We start from the raw sequence: 20,498 nt of genomic DNA, 5'->3' as shown, positions 1-20,498 counted from the left end.
GTGAATTCTGGAGTCCAAGAGACAGGCCTCAGGGACTTGTGGTCCTCCCTGCTCTCCACTCCCCACAGCAGGCCTGCCCTTTATAGAGGAAGAGAGAAACAGACCAGAAGACCAGTGTGAAGGAGCGGGCAACAAACCCTAAAGCTATGTCAGTGTCAGAGGCACGAGAATGGCTCTGCTTCACCCCTCCACCAGCTATGCTGTCCCCCTCCCACCGTGGACCCAGCTCTGCCCCCCAGTCCCCTGTCCCCAGGGCCAGCTTGATGGCTGCCCTCACTGTGACCCTACAGAAAGACCAGGCACTTTCGGGCGGTTGCTAAAGGGCTCCATCATGCAAAAGTGACCCAACATCCCTCCCCTGGGGACTCCCCAGGTGGCTCCTGGCGGGCAGTCACTTGCAGCTACCCAGGAGGGAGGCAGGGGCGTCACCTGACTCTGCAGCTTGGCCTTCTTGGAGGGCCGGGAGGCAGCCAGGTTGCTGACCATGTTCTGGAGCTGCTCGTAGCGCTGCACCAGCATGCTGACCTGGTGGCTCAGGTCCAGGCTGCAGGCCGGGCACGTGGCCTCAGGGTCGATCTGGCTGGGGGCCAGGGTAGTCAGGGTCTTGTGCGGGGCCATGTTCAAGCTCATGGACAGCAGCGTGGAGGACGAGGCCAGCATGTTCTCAATGATCGTCCTGAGCTTGTCTAACTGGGTGTGGGAGAGAGGGCGGGGAGAGAGGGCGGGTGCAGGGCAGTGAGCGAGTCACCACACAGTCACCGCCAGCCTTTCTGCCCTGACCTGCTGTGATCCAGGCAGTTGCTGGAGCCTCGGTGCCTCGCAGGGTATGCAGCTCATGGCAGGTGCTTGATGTCTGTCCATTAAACAGTGAACAGTGTTCCCAGGGAGGGGAGGGCAGGTGCTGATTAAGCCCTTGCAGGAAGGGGGCTTCTGTACCTTTCTCCAGCCAGCCCATTGGTGCAATGTGAGAATGTATCTCCTCTAGCTAAATCCCAGAGTGATGATGTCTGTCAGTCAGTCCACAAACACTTGAGGACCCTGGCAACACACGGGTCCTGCTCCAGGCCCTGGGCAGAGGAGCCGTGGGCTCACACATGCTCTCTCCCCATTTAGTGTGTAAATAAGAATAAGAGAACGTGATTTTCTAATGCCACCTGCAAAAACAGTCAACTCAAAATGGATTGAAGACCTACATGTAAAACCAAGACCATAAAACTCCTAGAAGAAAACAGGCAGGACACGTTTTGACATAAATTGTAGCAATAGGACTTCCCTGATGGTCCGCTGGAAGAATCCGCCTGCCAACGCAGGGGACATGGGTTTGATCCCTGATCCAGGAAGATCCCAGATGCCGTAGAGCAACTACCCCACCTGACACATCTGAGCCCATGGGCAGCAACTCTGAAGCCCATGTGCCTAGAGCCTGTGCTCTGCAACAAGAGAAGCCACTGCAGTGAGAAGCCTGTGCCCCGCAATGAAGAGTAGCCTCTGCTCACTGCAACTAGAGAAAGCCCACGAGCAGCAACGAAGACCCAGAGCAACCAAAAATAAATAAATTATAAAAAATAAATTGTAGCAATATTTTTTTATCTGCTTCCTAAGTCAAAGGAAATAAAAGCAAAAATAAACAAATGAGGCCTAGTTAAACTGAAAAGCTTTTGGACAGCAAAGGAAACCACCAACATAACCTATGGAATGGGAGAAAATATTTCCAAATGATCTGACTGATAACGGGTTAATATCTAAAACATATAAACAGCTCATACAATTCAACATTTAAAAATCAAACAACCCGATTTAAAAATGGATGGATATCACCCTTATGGCAGAAAGCAAAGAGGAACTAAAGAACCTCTTGGTGAAAGTGAAAGAGGAGAGTGAAAAAGTTGGCTTAAAACTCAACACTCAAAAAACTAAGAACATGGCATCTGGTCCCATCACTTCATGGCAAATAAATGGGGAAACAATGGAAACAGTGAGAGACTTTATTTTCTTGGGCTCCAAAATCACTGCAGATGGTGTCTGCAGCCATGAAATTAAAAGATGCTTGCTCCTTGGAAGAAAAGCTATGACCAACCTAGACAGCATATTAAAAAGCAGAGACATTACTTTGCTGACAAAGGTCTGTCTAGTCAAAGCTATGGAGAAGGCAATGGCAACCCACTCCAGTACTCTTGCCTGGAAAATCCCATGGACGGAGGAGCATGGTAGGCTTCAGTCCATGGGGTCGCAAAGAGTTGGACACGACTGAGCAACTTCACTTTCACTTTTTACTTTCATGCATTGGAGGAGGAAATGGCAACCCGCTCCAGTGTTCTTGCCTGGAGAATCCCAGGGATGGCAGAACTTGGTGGGCTGCCATCTATGGGGCTGCACAGAGTTGGACATGACTGAAGTGACTTAGCAGCAGCAGTCAAAGCTATGGTTTTTCCAGTAGTCATGTATGGATGTGAGAGTTGGACTATAAAGAAAGCTGAGTGGTAAAGAATTGATGCGTGTGAAGTGTGGTGTTGGAGAAGACTCTTGAGAGTCCCTTAGACTGCAAGGAGGTCCAACCAGTCAATTCTTAAGGAGATCAGTCCTGAATATTCCTTGGAAGGACTGATGCTGAAGCTGAAACTCTAATACTTTGGCCACCTGATGCGAAGAGCTGACTCATTGGAAAAGACTCTGATGCTGGGTAAGATTGAAGGCAGGAGGAGAAGGGGACGACAGAGGATGAGATGGTTGAATGGCATCACTGACTCGATGGACATGAGTTTGAGCAAGCTCTGGGAGTTGGTGATGGACAGGGAAGCCTGGTGTGCTGCACTCCATAAGGTCGCAAAGAGTTGGACACAGCCGAGTGACTGAACTGAACTGAGAAGACCTAAGTAGACATTTTTTCCAAAGAAGGTATACAGATGGCCAGCAGGCACATGAAAAGATGCTCAACATCGCTACTTATTGGAGAAATGCAAGTCAAAACCACAATAAGATATCATCGCACACCTCTCAGAAAGGCTAGCATCAAAAAGTCTACAGGGAATGTAAATTGGTACAGTCACCATGGAAAACAGTACAGAGATTTCTAAAAACACTAAAAATAGAATTAGCATATGATCCAGCAATTCCACTCCTGGTTATGTATCTGAAGAAAATGAAAACATGAATTCAAAAAGATACACGCACCTCAATGTCCACAGCAGCACTAGTTATAATAACTAAGACATGGAGCAACCTAAGTTCCCACCAATAGATAAAGAAGACGTGGCTTATATATTAAAATGGAATACTGCTCAGTCATAAAAACCGAAATTTTGCCATTTGCAAAACAACTTGGATGGACCTCTAGAGAAGAGAATGGCTAACCACTCCAGTATTCTTGTTTGGAGAATTCCATGGACAGAGGAGCCTGGAGGCCTAGAGTCCATGGGTTTGCAAAGAGTCAGACATGAGTGAGCTTAAACTAACAGTTTCACTTCACTTTCATGGATGGACCTAGAGTATTATCCTTAGTGAAGTAAGTCAAAGACACATACTATATGTTGTCACTTACATGTAGAATCTAAAAAATAAACTAGTGAATACAGCAAACAGAAACAGACCCCATGGATCTAGAGAGCAAACCAGTGGTTACAGCTGGGGGAGGGCCGGGGAGGGACAAGATGGGGCGGGGATTAAGGGGTACAAACCACTGTATAAATGAACAGTGAAGCTATACTGTGCAGCACAGGGAAGCAGAGCCATTCTTTTATAATAACTTCCAATGGAGCATGTTGCTGTTTAGTCGTTTAGGATCGCCAATTCCTTATCCACATCTTCCTGTCCCAGGGATCGAACCCTTGTCTCCAGCTTGGCAGGCAGATTCTTTATCACTGAACCACCTGGGAAGCCCTCAGTGGAGTATAATTTGTAAAAATACTGAATCACTATGTTATACATTTGAAACTGATGTAATATTGTAGATCGACTATACTTCAATTAAAAAAGAGAGAGAACGTGACCAGTGCCACCACTGCAGGGGTCTCCCATGGCCTGGTGGGAACATACTCCTCCCACTGGCCCTCCTGCTCTCTTCTGGATCCCATGGTCCCAGTTTGTCCCCATAAAGGACTGGTCCTGGGTAGACACCAGGCCGCCCAAAGATCTGTGACATGTTGCCTGCCTCGGGGACAGGGGCTGAGCCAACCTAGGGCCCCCCTTCTTGGAAGCATGTGACATTGCAAGCCCTGGGGCAGGCCTTCTGGACCATGTGTGAGCGATAAGAAAGCTGACTGACACAGGGAACCCAGCCTGGTGTTCCGTGATGACCCAGAGGTGTGGAATGGGAGCGGGGAGGGAGGTGCCAGAGGGAGGGGCTGCTGCTGCGTCATTTCAGTCGGGTCCGATTCTGTGCAACCCCATAGACGGCAGCCCACCAGGCTCCGCTGTCCCTGGGATTCTCCAGGCAAGAACACTGGAGTGGGTTGCCATTTCCTTCCCCAAAGCATGAAAGTGAAAAGTGAAAGGGAAGTCGCTTAGTCGTGTCTGACTCTTCGTGACCCCATGGACTGCAGCCCACAAGGCTCCTCCGTCCATGGGATTTTCCAGGCAAGAGTACTGGAGTGGGGTGCCATTGCCTTCTCCAAGAGGGAGGGGAGATATATATATATATATATATAATTATGACTGATTTGTGTTGTTGTACAGCAGAAACCAACACCACATAGTAAAGCAATTATCCTCCAATTATAAAATAAACGAAAAAAAGAAAAGAAAGCCGACGGAATACAGAAGGGAAGAGAGATACAGCAGTATTTGAGAAAGATGGATAAGGAAAGGGACATGGAGGCAGACAGACACAAAAGACACAGAGGGCTTCCCTGGTGGTCCAGTGGTTAAGAATCTGCCTTGCAAAGCAAGGGACACCAGTTCGATCCCTGGTCCGGCAAGATCCCACATGCCAAGGAGCAACTAACCTGGTGCTCCATGACGACTGAGCCAGCATTCTAGAGCCACTCCTGAAGCCCGAGTGCCTTGAGCCTGCGCTCCGCGGCAAGAGAAGATGCTGCAGTGAGAATCCCTCGCACTGCATTCAAGAGTAGCCCCTGCTCAATGCAACTAGAGAAAGCCCTCGCATGCAGCCAAGAAGACCCAGCAAAGCCAATAAACAAAGAAAGAAATCTTTTTCAAAAAAGACACACAAGGACAGACAGGTAGTGGCCCAGGCCAGACTGGCGCCTTGGCCTTGAAGTTTGCCCTTCCCAATTTCCTCTACACGTCTGTGTTTTCACCCAGGCTCCTGTTGGCCTGAGCTCAGCATGACTTTTGCCACCAGAAGAGTTAACACTCTTCTGAAGAGTCAGGAGCTGGGCCTGCCTAGCAGCGGGTGGATGTCCTCCAGGTGTGGCCCTGGGGAGCCCCAGAGGTGGCAAAGCTCAGGCCTGAGCCTTGGAATAACACGTGACTCTCAAACACACCATCTACTGCCGTCCTATCCAAGACAGTCAGTCCTGGGTTGTGAAATGGTGCACACTGCCATCCTGGAAAACTTGGAGGGGGTCCTGAATGGGGCCTCTAGCATAAAAGGGTTCCCGATGTGAGCCCCCTGGGCCCATGACTTTGCCCATCTGATCCTTCTATGGGCACTCAGAGAGCTGGTCTGAGTCCAGACAGTCCTCACTGGGAACATTCTGGGGTGACCAACACTCACGATGTAAAGGCAGACACTCCCAGGAGAGTGAAAAGACAACCCCCAGAAAGGGAGAAAATACTTGCCCAGTATATATCGAATAAGCGTTTAGTATCCCCACCGCCCTCAGCCAGCTCTGAGAAGGGGCCTTGTCCCTGTGGCTGAAGGTCCTCACCTGATCCTGCAGGTAAATGGAGGCTTCGGAGACCGAATGTTCCATGCTGACCTTGCCCTTCTCTTGGCTCTCCCTCAGCTCGCCCAGCTCCTTCTCGATGTCGGCCATGGTGACTCTGTGCGCAAGATATGGTCCAGCCCACTACCTGCCCAGGGGCCAGGGCCCGCCATGGCCAAGCGCCAGCCGTCAAGGATGCAGGAGGCAGCCCGGTGCTCTTTCACATCCCCTCTCCAGGCTTGCCTAAAGCGTCCAAGGCCCTGCCTGCCGTGGAGGCGGGTGCCCAGCGTGCCTGGCTGAGAGGCTTCAAGGGGGTGAGGCCTGGCCCTGCACAGAGACTGTTCTGAGGGGCTCCAGCAAATGCTTTGAAGCCTCCAACTGTGGACAGAATCTAGGGAGCTTTTTGTCCGGGGAGAGGAGTGCTCTTCCAAGCCCTGGTGCTGAACTGTTTTAAGAACCTGGGAAACTTCCACTAGCAACCTGAACTAGGTACGGACAACCTGAAGAGCAGACGTGATCCGGATCAAAGATAGCAGTCGGCTCAGGAATGAGGGAACCAGCTGAGAACACGTGATGCCAGGACACAAGCTGTACTCGGCTGGGGATTTTACCTGAGGATACCCAGCTGCAGGTTCATTGGGCCACCTTTCTCCTCCTTTCCTATTTCTTTCTCCCCATGATCCTCCAGGATCTTGCTCATCTTCTCCATCTACAAATCCAATGGAAGAGCAGTGTCAGGCGGCCTTGAGATCTCTGCTTTCTGAATGTACCTCTGCAGGCCCAGCAAGCTCCTCCCTCATTCCCTAATCCTTTTCTTTTTTTTTCCATACCGTGAGGCTTGCGGGATCTTAGTTTCCTAACCAGGGATCGAACCCAGGCTGCTGGCAGCAAAAGCACAGAGTCCTAACCACTGGACCTCCAGGCAAGTCACCCCACCCCCTAATCCTAATCCAATCCTCTAGCAAAGCCTGAGGCCCCTTCCTGACATTCAGTCCATCTACCCCGTGGATGGAGATGCTGTTGCTTAGTCGCTCAGTTGTGTCTGACTCTTTGCGACCCCGTGGAGTGTAGCCCGCCAGGCTCTTCTGTCTATGGGAGCAAGAATACTGGAGTAGGTTGCCATGCCCTCCTCCAGGGGATCTTCCCAACCCAGGAATTGAACCAGGGTCTCCTGCATTGCAGGTGCATTCTTTACCACCTGAGCCACCAGGGAAGCCCGTGGATGTAGAGAGCTGGCATTAAGAGAACGACTGGGGATTTCCATGGTAGTCCAGTGATTAAAACTTCGCCTTCCAATGCAAGGGGTATGGGTTCAATCCCTGGGAGGGGAGCTAAGATTCCCACATGCCTCAGGGCCAGAAAACCAAAACATAAGAAGACAGAAGTAGTACTGTAACAAATTCAATAATGACTTTAAATATCATCCACATCAAAATAAAAACCTTAAACAGAGACAGAGAGAAGGACTGAAGACCTAACAGCCCCTCGCCATGACTGCTGGCCCCAGACAGTCCCACAAACTCCAAGGCTGCTCCAGGGACAGCAGGTGTTACTGGAAACGACCACACGTAATGAAAGGAGCCCAGGCCACCTTGCTGGCTCAATGGAATCTTAAGAGCTTTGAATGTCAGGTTTTCGATCCGGGAAAGAAACACACTGAAGCCTGGGGTGTGTTTCCCATCGGAGGGGACTGTAAAGTTCCACGTGATAGTAACGGAGGTGACAGGACTGTGTAGCCCATGAAAATGAAAATGGAAGGTGGGAGTGTTGGCATTGGAAGGCAAAGCAGATGGACCCTCCCTTACTTACTTTTGCTTGCTGTTGTCGAATTTCTTTGGCCAAGGCCTTTAAGGTCTTCAGCTGTTCCTGCAGGTCAGGGGGTATGGACTTCTTGACTATGGAGAACAGAGTCAGGAAAATCAGATTTCTAATGGCTCCCAATCCCAGCCTCACAATGAAGAACAACATGGATCATTTATCTGGCTTTTCCTGGGGGCTGGAGTGGAGAGAGGATGGGAAGAAAGGAGTGTCTTTTTAGGGCTCCCCTGGTGGCTCAGTGGTAAAGTATCCACCTGCAATGCAGGAGACATGGGTTCTATCCCTGGGTCAGGAAGATCCCCTGGAGGAGGAAATGGCAACTCACTCCAGTATTCTTGTCTGGAGAATTCCATGGACAGAGGAGCCTGGCGGGCTACAGTCCATGGGATTACATAAGAGTTGGACACAACTTAGCAACTCAACAATGACAACAAAATCCTTAGCCTTAAAAGTCCACCTAATGCTTAATATCCTAAAGGAAATTACCCATTTAACCCACAATTGCCACTCAAACCTTAATTCTCTGGGGCTAGAGCTGTGACTGCAAAGGTTAAGTTTAGTTTTTCAACATTCTCTCTCCCCATACAACCCAACACAGTCGTCTTCCTCTTGCTCAGCATTCTCCTGGCTGCTTTCCAGAGCCCAGCAGAGGCACAGGAACCTGCCTTCCTTCTCTTGAGGCAGCTTCACTCCTACTGGTTTAGTGTCATCCCTTGGACCCCGAGGGCTTCCCAGGCGGCTCAGTGGTAAAGAATCCACCTGCCAAGCAGGAGGTGTGTGTTTGATCCCTTGGTCAGGAAGAGCTCCTGGAAGAGGAAATGGCAACCCACTCCAGTATCCTTTTTCTTTCTTTCTTTTCAATATTTATCTATTTGGCTGCATCGGGTCTTAGTTGTAGCACTCAGGGTCTTTGTCGTGTGGCTCGAGGGCTTCTCTCTAGTTTTGGTGTGCGGGCTTAGTTGCCCTGCAGCGTGTGGGATCTAGTTCCCTGACCAGGGATCAGACCTGTGTTCCTCTGCACTGGAAGGCGGCTTCTTAACCGCTGGACCACCAGGGAAGTCCCCACTCCAGTATTCTTGCCTGGGAAATCCCATGGACAGAGGAACCTGGTGGGCTACAGTCCACGGGGCTGCAAAGAGTCAGACATAAGTTAGCGACTAAACACCAACAACTCGGACCCTTGAAGGCTATGGGAGAACCCAGAATGGCTGAGAATGGAAATGCCCTTTTCGGGGGTCTCAGGCAGAGGCTCAGGAGGAGAAAAGGATGAAATCAGCTGAGGAGGAGGACAATGGTCTCTCCTCTGTGCATGCAGCACCCACCCATCAGTGCCAGCAGGTACTGGATCTTCTCCAAGTCCGTTTGGCCAGCCTGTTCCTCATCCAGGTCCTTTATGTTCTCCTTAAGCTCCATGTAGAGGGCGATAATCTCTCCCATCATACGAAATGTTTCCACTGCTATGGGGAAGCTAGGAGCCAATTTATCCAGTGATTCACGTCTCTCACTCTGAGTATCACTCCTTTCGGATGAGCCTCGGTTCAGAGAGTCAAGGGAGTGTGTGCTCCTGGGAAAGGGGGCCTCTTGGCTTGGGGAAGTCTGAACAGAAACTCCAGGTTGACGTAAGACATATAGTTCTTTTGGACCCACACCTACCTGGACTTGCCGATCTACACCTTGATACCCTGGGCCACCATACATTAGGCCCTGGGAGTCTGGGATAGAGTCAGGAACAGCCTGGTCATGCTGCTCTGGTTCAGATGTTTCCAAATGCTGTTGATCCTGGGGTGCAGATCCTACAGCTGTGCTTAATGGTGTTGGGCCACGCTGCAGCAAACCTTGTCGATACATTTCTCGTAGTACCAAACCTTCTCGGTCTGTACCTGATGGTGTCAGACCTTGACTGGCTAGGAGTGATGACACCCGACCATACTGATCCCTGCCAGGAGCTGCCACACCTTGCTGGTATGGGCGTGGTGATGTAAAACTTTGAGAATTGGCACGGTATGTTGGAAGCCCGAGAAGCTCTGTGCCTGGTGGTATTATGCTTCGACCTGTGCCAGACTGCCTCCCCCAACGCGGATCTATCACAGGCTGAACCAAACCCTGCTGATCGGCACCAGGCTGCATGAAGCCATGTGGGTAGGCACCAGGTTGGATCAAACCACCTGGATAGGCACCAGTCTGGACTAGACCAGGAGGATATGCCCCAGGTGGGACCAAGCCAGGCATAGATATATTAGGTTGAAAAAAGCCATGTTGACCTCTATCAGGCTGTACTAAACCATACTGATCCACTTGAGGTTGTACCAACCCAGGCTGACCTGCACCGGGCTGCACCATACCAGCCTGGCCTACACCAGGCTGCACCACACCAGCCTGGGCTGCACCGGGCTGCACCGCACCAGCCTGGGCTGCACCAGGCTGGACCGCACCAGGCTGGCCTACACCGGGCTGCACCACACCAGCCTGGGCTGCACCGGGCTGCACCGCACCAGCCTGAACTGCACCGGGCTGGACCGCACCAGCCTGGGCTGCACCGGGCTGGACCGCACCAGGCTGGCCTACACCGGGCTGCACCGCACCAGCCTGGCCTACACCGGGCTGCACCGCACCAGGCTGGCCTACACCGGGCTGCACCGCACCAGCCTGGACTGCACCGGGCTGGACCGCACCAGCCTGGCCTGCACCGGGCTGGACCGCACCAGCCTGGGCTGCACCAGATTGCACCAAACCAGGGTGACCTATATCAGGTTGCACCATACCAGGTTGACCTGCACCAGGCTGCACCAAACCTTGATGATACATTCTAGGTGGCACCAAACCTCGTGGATACATTCTAGGCTGCATGAAACCAGGGTGACCTATACCAGGTTGCACCAAACCTCGCGGATACATTTCAGGTTGCACCAAACCTCGCGGATATATTCTAGGCTGCATTATACCAGCCTGGCCTGCACCAGGCTGCACCACACCAGCCTGGCCTGCACCGGGCTGCACCACACCAGCCTGGCCTGCACCGGGCTGCACCACACCAGGCTGGCTTACACCAGGCTGCACCACACCAGCCTGGCCTGCACCGGGCTGCACCACACCAGGCTGGCTTACACCGGGCTGCACCACACCAGCCTGGCCTGCACCAGGCTGGATCATCTCATGCTGCTCTGTGCCAGGTTGTATGAAGCCAGATGTTCCCAAACTGGGCTGTACAAAAACTTGCTGATCCATGGGATATATTACAAATCCATGCTGATCTACACTAAGAGGTTCCACTCCAGATTGATACGTGCCAAGTGGTCCCACACCACTCTCGTCCATTCCAGGAAGCTGATATGTGCTAAGCGGAACTGTACCAGGCTGATCTGTACTAGGCTGTTCTGATCCTGGCTGATCTCTACCAGGTACCACTGGTGGCACCGCATCACTCTGAGCCATGCCAGCTAGTACCAATTCCTGCTCATCCATTCCAGGCAGCATCACTCCAACCTGATCCACACTGATGGGAACCATGCCAGGCACATAAGCGCTGGGATACAGCAAATCAAGCTGATCCGAGTCAAACGATCCGAATCCATATTGATCTGGCCTTGCATAGAGGTGGCCTTGGCTTGTGAACACTCCCCTGTGCTGATCTGGGGACACCTGAGTGTGTCGATCTCTGGGCAAGGACACATCCTGATACACTGGGCCAAGGTGGGTATCCCGTTCATCTCTTCGTAGATGCCCTGAGCTGTGCTGCTCTCTAGACCGGTGGCGATCTGGCTCTGCCCTCAACTGGGACATAGATGGCGGATGGGGTCTGGCCAGGCCAGCTTCATCACGGGCCCTTAAGTGCTGTTCTCTAGCCGGAAACCCAGTGGCAGAGGAAACTCTGCTTCGTTCCCTGCCAGAAGGCCCATCGAAGGGGTATCCTATGCCGCTAGTTCCTGAAAAGGTCTTGTCTGTGATGAAACCAGCAGAGTCTATAGCCTGGTCAACACTTGGGTACTTTGTGGAGACTCCACTTGCAATTAGGTCACTTGATGTTATGGAACTCTGTCTTTTGCGCCGCTGAAGTCCTGTTGTTGACTCTGAGATCTGGTGAAAGAGGAAGAAAGAAATCAGTGACTCTAAGGAAAAAGTACTCATGGTAGGAGTCAGAGGGTAGGAAGTCTGGGGTGTCCGATGAAGGTGATTTAGAGCCCTTGGGGAGAAAACAAGCACCCTTACAAAACTAAGCTGGACACAAAGACTGACTTTAACATCCTTGAAAGACAGTTCTCCAGATTTTTGAGTCTGTACATTTGTAAATGGTATCCTTATATGTAATTTTCCTCATAGAAGACAGGAGCAGGGAGCCCGCTGGTGGCCCACTAGTTAAGAATCCATATGCCAGTGCAGGGGACATGGGTTTGATCCCTGGTCTGGGAAGATTCACATATCGCGAGGCAGCTAAACCTGCACAGCACCACTACTGAAGCCCATGGGCATAGATGGCCCATGCACCACAACAAGAGAAGGCACCGCAGTGAGAAACCCACGCACTGCAGCTAGAGAATATTCCCCACTCGCCACAGCTAGAGAAAGGCCACACGTAGCAATGAAGACTCACCACAGCCAAACTATAAAGTAGAAAAAAAGTGGGGGGGGAAACCTGCTAAATCACGTGATCAACTCCAACTTTTACTGAGTCTACAAATAAAGGACATGAGTAATTGATTGAGTTTACAATATAAAGTCTCCTCCACCACTGACCCATGGCTGGCAGTAGAAGTGTGCACAGTAGGGAAAGTGAACCGTGTATTTAAAATGCAAAGCACAAACTCAGAAACTCTAAAGACAGGAATTGTCCGTATTGACTCTCACAAAAGAACAGGCATACATGTACAAAGACAGAGTCTGAGGCATTGTTTATGAAAACAGATTATCTACAGGGGACCAAGAGGCCTCCCTGGTGGTCTAGTGGTTGAGATTCCATGCTTCTGGACTTCCTTGGTCCAGTGCTAAAGAATCTGCCTGCCAATGCAGGGAACACTATTGATCCCTGGTCCAGAAGATTCCACATGCCGTGGAGCAACCTAAGCTCATGTGCCACAGCTACTGGGCCCGCACTCTAGAGCCTGGCTCTGCCATGTGAGAAGCCACCACAGTGAGAAGCCCGCGCAACTAGAGAACAGCCCTCACTCACTGAAACGAGAGAAAGACTGCACGCAGCAACAAAGACCCAGTGCGGTCAAGAATAAACCAAATTCTAAAAGAAGATGAATCATGGGAGGGAGTCAACTCTATTTTACAGAAGATTCTTTAAGACCTCTCCCCTAGGGATGCAAGTGATACAAGAATTTCTTGAAGAAGTACCATGAGGAGGAGGAGGAAGGAGAGAAAAAGAAGGTGGGAGAGAAGCATCAGCAGCACCTCCGGGCAAAGCTGCGAAGACCTGCCCCGTCGGCCATCAGAACACACCCTTGGGAACAAGCGGTCAGTGTCCTTCCATACTCAGGTTCTGGGATGAGCATCTTCCACGTGGATTCTTAGCTCCTTGAACTGCAGTTGCTACATGGACAGTGTCCTTCCTCACGTCTGCGTCTCCAAGCATGGAATCTATTCCTCTGTACTCATCACACCACCCCGCCACCCCCTGTACTCACATCCAAGCCTCAATCCTGTCTGTCTACTCATGATGCAGGCAGTATACCTCACAATCACCTTAGAGTTACTGCCAACAAGGCAAAAAAAAATAAAATAAAATTGGGCTCAAGCGTGTTGTATTTCCTCAGCTTGAGAGAGTGAAACTCTCCACTGCTTTCATTATGATTACTAACTGACTCTTGCTTCTCAAAAATTAATATTTATATTTATTCTCATCTGCTTCTGGGGCTGTTCATGATTCTGAGCAACCGTCAGAACCCTGACACTTTCTTACTTCTGGACAAGTAAAAAGTCTAGAGGCGCTTCTGTCGAGGCTTATTTTTAGGTCTTGCAGGTGTCTTCTGCTGGCACCCCCAAAAATGTGCTGCTCACTCAAAACACAGAATAGTGATATGTGGGTAAATGCAAAAAAGCTTTGGCTTAAAAAAAGTGACAGTGAAAGCAGAGGCCACCTTTTTATAGGCTGGTCACTTGGTTTGCAGGCTCTTCTTTGAACTCTCTGATGCTGCTTTACTCGAAGAGGGCCCTGAACTCAGAAAACATGGAGACTAGAAGGGTGTCTTTGTACCAAGACGGTATTTGGCGCACCCCAGATGGCCACTTGGTGGCGCCAAAGGGCCCACTCTCTTTCCCCTGCTTGTCGGTCCATCCGTGGGACCCTTTCTGAGGAATCCAGATACACAAAGTCAGAGGAAGGGGAATGTCAAGACCAAAAGGGCACCTGATCCTTGTCCTTGAGGGTTATTTGAAAATACCCACTTTATTCCGATGAAGAAAGCTTGGTTTGGTTACCCTATGCACTGCCTCGAGGCAGATGCCACCCGTGTGTACAAGTCACCATGAGCAAAAGGCTCCCTGAACGGGTTTTATTTCCATGGTTGGTCACCTTTGTGCACTGATAGTGAAAGGACTCGTGCGTTTTAGGACAGACTTTAAAGGAACTTTGAAAAGCTAGGAAAGCAAATCAAATCTATGCTCTGGGGACTTCTCTGGTGGTTCAGTGGCCGAAACTCTATGCTCCCAATGCAGGGGGCCTGGATTCGATCCCTGGTAGGGGAACTAGATCCCACGTGCTGCAACTAAAAATATTTCACATGCCGCAACCAGGATCTGATGCAGCAAATAAATATTTTTTAAAAACAAAACAAACAAAATCCGGTTTTGAGAAACAAGTTCTCTCCTCCGTTGCTCGTGGAACTCCAAATCAGAACCACAACCACAAAAGGCAATTTGGGCCAAAGCTAGCCAAACTATAAACATGGATTCTGTTTCTAGGAATTTACCCTATGAATACCTTCACTTGTGTGAATGTCACATTAGAGCAGGGTTCCTTATAAGATTGGGGAAAAACATTAAAACTATCCGTAATATTAATAGAAAACTCATGAAGGAAATTATAAACATCCGCATAACAGAACACTGTGAGGTTCAGGGGCCCCTTCCAAGACTGCCCACCCCCAGGACCCCCACCCTTATTTACTGTTTGTGAGCCCTTCCAGCCATCAGTAATCGCCTGCTCCAGCTCTTCCCAGGTGACCATGGTGGCCTCTTCTGAAGACGGCATCACACTCAGCTTCCGGTTTAATAATTCCTGACAGTGAAAAGACAACACGCACAGACAAGCACACACACACACCGAACACACACAACACACACACCCCTCGTTTAATCCCAGGACGCTTTAGGAACAGAACAGGACAGGACAGGACGGGGTGGGTCCTTCCGAAGCCCCAAGGAGAAGTGCTGTCCTTCAGGAAACCAGTGAATTGTGGGCGGCTGGTTTCATGTCCCGTGTGGGCCCCAGATGGACCTATGAGCAGGGAAGGGATGTTCCCACATGCCAGGGATGGCACCCCAAGAGGCAGGGGACATACATCACCCTTCACTCTAGGGTGGGACGCCTGGGGTGGGAATCTGGGTGAGCCCGGGAGAGGGGCCAGGCTCTCGGCAACCATCCTACGCCCTAACCCCCTCTCTCACCACCCTTTCCCGCAGAACTGGCTGATATTACCAGGACTTCGTCCTTTTCTCTAATTATCCTCTCCAGTTCTTCAATCCGTTGAAGGAGGTGCTGGAAGAAGAGTTCAAAGATTGAGGATCAAAACAGCCCCTCCAGCAGCCCCTACACACACATACACACATACACACACACACGCACGGCAGAAGAGGAAAGGAGGTCCTTGGGTCCTAGAGGAGCCCAAGGTACAGAGAAGCTTGCCAAGCCAGGCTCCCCATTCTCTTCCCAGCCAACAAGAGGAAGGGACATGGGGCGTGGTGAGTGGTACCCGAGGGCTGCGTGCCTTGGACAAAAATGGTGTGGGGGTGGGACCCTTTCTTTGGTCCCAGGATGCATTTCACACAACCCACTAGTGGGACTTTGCAATCAGACTGACCTCACCTCTCAAGAACAAAGATGACTGGGTGTCTGAAAGTCCGCACTGTTTAAAGGGGAAAGTGCCTCTGAAGGATCAAAGCAAATCGCTGCCACTTAAAGCGGCTCCTGCGGGCTTCCCAGGTGGCTCAGTGGTACAGAATCCGCCTGCCAATGCAGGAGACGCAGGTTCAATCCCTGGGTCAGGAAGACTCCCTGGAACAGGAAACGGCAACCCTCTCCAGTATTCTCGGCTGGGAAATTCCTTGGACAGAGGAGCCTGGTGGACTACAGTCCATGGCGTTGTAAAATGTTGGACACAACTTAGCAAAACAACAAGTGGCTCCTTAGAACTTCGGCAAACCTTCAGAAACAACGAATCTAAAGGTAAGACAGCCTTTAGTCTAAAGGCCAGAGACAAAACCCAAATCTAAAAATGTGCTTGGTCGCTTCAGTTGTGTCTGACTCTTTGCGACCCCATGGACCGTAGCCTGCCAGGCTCCCGTGTCCCTGGGGTTTTCCTGGCAAGAATACTGGAGTAGGTTGCCATGCCCTCCTCCAGGGGATCTTCCTGACCCAGGGATCAAACCTGGGCCTCCTGCACTGCAGGGGGATTCTTTACTGCTGAGCCACTGGAGAAGCCACAAACCTAAAACCACCGCAACTTTAAAAAGAAAAGCTTCCCAGAGCAAAAATGAGTCTGGCTGGGGGCTGGAGGCCTGAGATGAAATGGGCACATAGGCCTGGTGGCGAGTCCCCTCTAGGGTCTCGGTGACCTCCTCCTTTGAGCTTTTCTTCTCCCTCAAGTCTCTCTTCTCAGCCTGGGCTGAGAAGAAACCTCTCTTCTATCCCTGGGCTTCCTCCTAATTGCTCCTCCTTCTTCCAGCTCTAATCCCGGGCTCAGCCTCATATGGGCCTGAAACAGGAGCCTGGCCTGGTATCTCCTGGAACTGAAACGTGCCAGGACTCTGCTGTTCATTGGGAAATGCTTAGCTCAGGACTTCTGGCTTCTCTCTCCAAGGAAACAAAGATCCAAGTGAGAGAGGTGTTGCCTGGGGGGCTGTGGGTGGTGACTCATAACCCTCTGCGTTCTAGCTCCCTTTTCTTGGACCAAACTTTTATCCCTCAACACCTACCACCTTGCTCCTTTATTCTAGTTTAAAGGAAAGTCACTTAAAGAACATTCTGAGTTCTTGGGCCCTCTCTGGGTCTGTTCAGGATGCATGGGTGTCTGACAAGTGGTGGGTGAGCCCCGGGTAAACAGAGGGGAGGAAGGAGGCTGCCCAGGAAGGGGGTCACTCAGCTTCCCAAGGTGGAGTCCCTGCCACCCTCACCTCGGGCTGCAACTCAGGCTGCTCCTTCTTTCGATGGGCTTCCTTCAAAATTTTCATGTCTTCCATGAGGTCCTGGAGCAGCTCGGGGCCCTGCGAGGTAGAAAACGAGCCGTGGGGCTCCTGGCCTGGGCCTGGCCGTCCCACGCCTCCAGGCTCCAGGCTCCGGGCTCCGGGACTCCTCCCAGGAGCGAGTCTCAGAAGCTCAGTTCCCTGGGGGCGGGGCGCTGGAGAGCGGCCTGGAGGGGGCGGACCGCCCGCACACCCACCTGGAAGACCGGCTTGCTGTCCCTCTTGCCTTTCGTCGGCCCTGTCTGCCCCTTCTCCTGCGTGAGCAGGGCCAAATCCTTCGTTTCCAGCCAGTCGCGGTCGTCCAGCCCGCCAGTCTGGGTGGGGAAGTGCTGCACGTGCGCCACGATGGCCTGCACCTGGCTCCCCATGGTCTTGAGCTGCCGGCCGAGGTCCTGGACCTGGCCGCCCAGGTCCTTCACCTGGGTCTCCAGCGTCTGCGCCCTGGCCACGCTGCTCCTTCGCCTCTCTTTGGGCGCCGGCAGCTGCGGGGTGCTGGTCGACACCCGCGGGGACTCAATGGAGCGACTCTGGTCGAGCATCGGAGACTGGAAGTCGATCCGCGTATCCTGCAGGTTAAGGCTCTTGAGCATGGCCACGAGGAGCGTGTGCAGGGCCGTGAAGTTGACGGCGCCCACCTCCGGGGTGCCGATGGCGAGGTCGGCCAGCTCCCGGAGGGAGACCGAGGGGGCCGCCGTCGCGGGCGGCATCGTTGCGCCTTCTCGGGCGGCCCTGCCCGCCTTAATGCTTGCCCCGCCTCCGGGGCCTTTCCGAGCCCCTGAGAGGCCCCGGGGCGCCGCTGCCCCTGGGTTCAGCCGCTCTGGGCACCAGTCTCGGTCTGGAGCCTCTCTGGAGGATGGAGAGGTAGCGCCCGGCCACTAGGCTTCCCACTCTTCGCTCCCGGGAAACTCGGGTCCCGGGACAGCAGAGCCTCTGCCGTCAGCCCGCCGCCATCCGATCACTGAGCTCGAACTCAGGAGTGCAGTGTCCAGGCGGCTGGCGGACGTTTGGAACGAAGTTCGTGGCCCCGTTCGCTGCCCGGTTGTAGGGGACCCCACGCGCATTCGGGGGATTCCACGGAAGAATGCGCCTCGCGGAGAGTTGGCCTCTGCGAGGAGACCTGCCGGTCCTTGAAGCCACCCGCCCCAAGGAGAGCCTGTTCTAATGGGTCGGAAAAGCCCTGGTCACACCCCAAAGAGCCACCAATTTTTGTTCTCAGTAAACGACCCCCACCCCCATCCAGGGAACACATCAATTTGGGGGTAAGAGGGTGGAGGCCCCCTAAGGCCCACCTAGATTCCAGCTGATTCACTCGGGGAGGAGGGGGGCGGGGCAGGTGGTATCACAGTAATGCAAAGATTTAAGTTAAAGGCCCCATGGCCACTGGGTTTTGTGTGTTCCCTTCACAGAGCAGTGGCAATCCCAGAGACACAGTCGTGAGACCTTGGCCCCTCGGGCACAGTTCCCATATCTTTGCTGAATCAGAAGGGAAGGTAACTTAAAGACTAGTCACAGTATCCAGGTGGTTCCAGTTAGCCACCAGCTGACAGAACTTTCTGTGCTGCTCTGGCCTTGCTTAGAACAGACTCACGTGGTCACGTGCCAGCATCTCCCCTGGTTACAAGGCAGGGCCGATGAGATAAGATCAGGGGGAAAGTGATGCTCTCAGCAACTGAGGCTTATTCTCCCATACCAGAGTCTCCCAGGAAATGGGTACCGCTTGCAGTGTTTACCTTCCAGATAAAGAAAACCTGCACCGGCACTTATACTAGATATTATTTTCACTACTTTTCAAAGTCAAATTTTTAGTTTGAACTGGTTCCTCCATGTTTATTCCCTACCCCCCTCCAAAATAAAAGCAGTGTTTCTTGGAAATGGAGTTAAACCAGTCTGTAACCTCCATGAGGGTTAACCACCCAAGGATTTTTGTTCACTATTATATTCCCAGAGCCGGACACAACAGGCCTTCAGATGGGTTGCTGAGATCAGAACAAATTATTCAGACCTCCCTGGTGGTCCAGTGGTTAGGACTCTGCGTGTCCACTGCAGGGGGCACGGGTTCGATCCCTGGTTGGGGAACGAAGATCTCACATGCTGCAAGGAGTGGCCAAAAAATAGGGGGAAAAAATTCTTTGCAGTCTTTTGTGCATACACTCCTACATTAGAAAACATAAAGCCAGGTCACAGAGTCATAGCTGAAGCTTTTGGATTAAGCGTCGGCTGTACTGGAGGGTGAGATGTGTGGGCTTGCTGCTGCTGCTGACTCTGTGCGACCCCATAGATGGCAGCCCACGAGGTTCCCCCGTCCCTGGGATTCTCCAGGCAAGAACACTGGAGTGGGTTGCCATTTCCTTCTCCAATGCATGAAAGTGAAAAGTGAAGTTGCTCAGTCGTGTCCGACTCTTAGCGACCCCATAGACGGCAGCCCACCAGGCTCCCCTGTCCCTGGGATTCTCCAGGCAAGAACACTGGAGTGGGTTGCCATTTCCTTCTCCAATGCATGAAAGTGAAAAGTGAAAGTGAAGTCACTCAGTCGTGCCCGACTCTTAGCGACCCCACGGACTGCAGCCTACCAGGCTCCTCCGTCCATGGGATTTTCCAGGCAAGAGTACTGGAGTGGGGTGCCATCGCCTTGGACTCACCAAATGCCAATGCAAAGGGCTTATTCTAATACACTCCAATTCTAATCCCAGCAAATGTACACTTAAATGCTTCTGTTAAATAAGTACATTTAAAATCTCTCTTGGAGACACAGAGAACACTCACAGGAGTTATAAATGGAATTTGGGGTTGAAAAGGACCTTGGCTTTCGATTCCAAACCTCCCCTTTGACAGCTGATGAGAGAGACCCGGGAAGGGTCACTGGCCCAACCTCCAGGACAAAACCAGTTTGCTGAGTAACAGCAGTCCACGGCACTTCCTCTACAACCACAGGAATTATTTCACAATTAAGTTCTTTTCTCAAGATCCTCCTACTTGGACTCTTAACAGAAGGCAACTTTTTTGTGTGCTTGAGAAAGGGAATGTGCTCAAGTCTCCATGGTGGGCTGGGAAACTTTCCTAGCTGTTAGGAAAGGGAGAAAAATGTCCAGGAAACTTCCCCGCAGAGAAATGCAATGGTACAAGTAAGTGAATCAGCGTTTATTATCTCAGGAACCAACGGAACAAATGAGCAACTGCAGTTCATTTCCAGGCGGACACTGCTCCCTCCCGTTTCATTCAGTTCTGACTTGGATCAGACTAGAAAAAGTCTACCTGACAAATAGGATGTCAACTATAACAGAATTAGGACTGTGTCATTTTAAATGTTGGCAGAAAAATGAAGTGCAGTCCTAAGTAACGCAACCAACCTAAGCGTCACCGAGCACACAGGGAGAAAGTGCAGTTTAGGTCTATTAAAGTACCAACTACTTAGGTTTCAAATATTGAACATTCAAATATTCAGATATGAATATTCAA

General features: G+C 51.6%; 1 protein-coding gene across 3 annotated transcripts in view; it reads right to left on the bottom strand.

Moving 5' to 3' along the window:
- Positions 1–20,076, bottom strand: part of QRICH2 (glutamine rich 2) — a 30,188-nt gene extending 10,112 nt beyond the window's left edge. For 2 of the 3 annotated variants that reach the window (XM_002696205.6, XM_059878630.1), the window contains exons 1-9: positions 17,240–20,076; positions 16,974–17,063; positions 15,280–15,339; positions 14,749–14,859; positions 8,966–11,717; positions 7,635–7,720; positions 6,437–6,534; positions 5,829–5,943; positions 430–690 (exon numbers count right to left, since the gene is read on the bottom strand). In XM_002696205.6, coding sequence (XP_002696251.3) covers positions 430–690; positions 5,829–5,943; positions 6,437–6,534; positions 7,635–7,720; positions 8,966–11,717; positions 14,749–14,859; positions 15,280–15,339; positions 16,974–17,063; positions 17,240–17,749 — 4,083 coding nt within the window. In that variant the 5' untranslated portion in view covers positions 17,750–20,076. Of the gene's footprint in view, positions 1–429; positions 691–5,828; positions 5,944–6,436; positions 6,535–7,634; positions 7,721–8,965; positions 11,718–14,748; positions 14,860–15,279; positions 15,340–15,666; positions 15,752–16,973; positions 17,064–17,239 lie in introns of those variants that run through there. The other variant, XM_059878631.1, reaches the window with a different exon arrangement.
- Positions 20,077–20,498: the final 422 nt, after the last annotated feature.

Source organism: Bos taurus, chromosome 19 (genome assembly GCF_002263795.3).
Source record: "Bos taurus isolate L1 Dominette 01449 registration number 42190680 breed Hereford chromosome 19, ARS-UCD2.0, whole genome shotgun sequence".
In the NCBI taxonomy this organism is placed as follows: Eukaryota; Metazoa; Chordata; class Mammalia; order Artiodactyla; family Bovidae; genus Bos; species Bos taurus.
This window is presented reverse-complemented; position numbering and strand designations above follow the sequence as displayed.